The sequence below is a fragment of the Nestor notabilis genome, unplaced genomic scaffold, assembly GCF_000696875.1.
Source record: "Nestor notabilis isolate BGI_N333 unplaced genomic scaffold, ASM69687v1 scaffold23773, whole genome shotgun sequence".
NCBI classification, from domain to species: domain Eukaryota; kingdom Metazoa; phylum Chordata; class Aves; order Psittaciformes; family Psittacidae; genus Nestor; species Nestor notabilis.
The window spans coordinates 4,516-5,292 of record NW_009921814.1 but is presented as its reverse complement, the minus strand read 5'-3'; the positions used below and the strand labels follow the sequence as shown (position 1 = coordinate 5,292).

The 777-nt window shown below is 48.4% G+C and overlaps 1 protein-coding gene across 1 annotated transcript in view; it reads left to right on the top strand.

The window, feature by feature from the left end:
* Positions 1-508: 508 nt before the first annotated feature.
* SMPDL3B (sphingomyelin phosphodiesterase, acid-like 3B) overlaps positions 509-777 on the top strand; it is a gene marked incomplete at its 5' end in the record, with an annotated part of 3,900 nt that continues 3,631 nt past the window's right edge. Inside the window, one exon of the mRNA XM_010011314.1 lies at positions 509-606. Within this exon, the coding sequence (XP_010009616.1) occupies positions 509-606 (98 nt within the window). The remainder of the gene's footprint in view (positions 607-777) is intronic.

The window sequence follows — 777 nt, the reverse complement described above, 5'->3', positions numbered from 1 at the left end:
GTCAGAAGGCAGAAGCAGGTGCCTGCCGCGCTCCTGAGGCAGACCTTGATCATGCCTTAGGAGGGATCAAGGTCTCCTAATGGAGGCATTCCCTTGTTTCAGCTGAATGAGAGTTGTTATTGTGTTGTTCTAAGAGCTGTGTAAGCAGCTTTGCTTCACTCTTGCCAATCAGGTGCTGACCTGAGATTACAAAATGCTGTTCCTTGCAGTATTTCCAGCCAGCTTTAGTGTCTATTAAGTGCACCAAGGCAGAGTGAGCTGCTCCTATGCTTGTGTATAGGGTTTTCAAGGTAGAATAACGTGGAGCATGTTTTCACATTGAGTAATTCCTTGAAAATGGGCTCCAGTGCCTTGGCCAGGCCCAACAGTGCTGGTTCCTGCCCCCAAAAGCTTCAACCTTTATTATCTAGGAGGCACAAAGAGAAGTAAGCGAGTTTCTGTGGCTCATCACATTAAGCTTGTGCCCTGTTAGTCACAGACAGTGACTGTGCTGCTTTTGTTTTGCTAGAGATGATACTCCTCACGTCCCCAACGAGAAGCTCGGAGAAGAAAAGGTTCTGCACATAATAGAAAATCTGACTTCCCTGATAAGAGAGACGTTTCCAGGTGGGATTTGAGGGGATGAGAAGAGCAGAGGGGCACAGTCCCCTGGGAATAGCTTACCAGGGTGGAGAAATGTCAGAACTGGGGAGGGGAAAGGCATAGAAGGGCTGTGGTTGTTGGGTCTTGTTTGTCCTCTTCCTGGTTGCTGTCTGACATGAGGCGTGTCTGAATTGG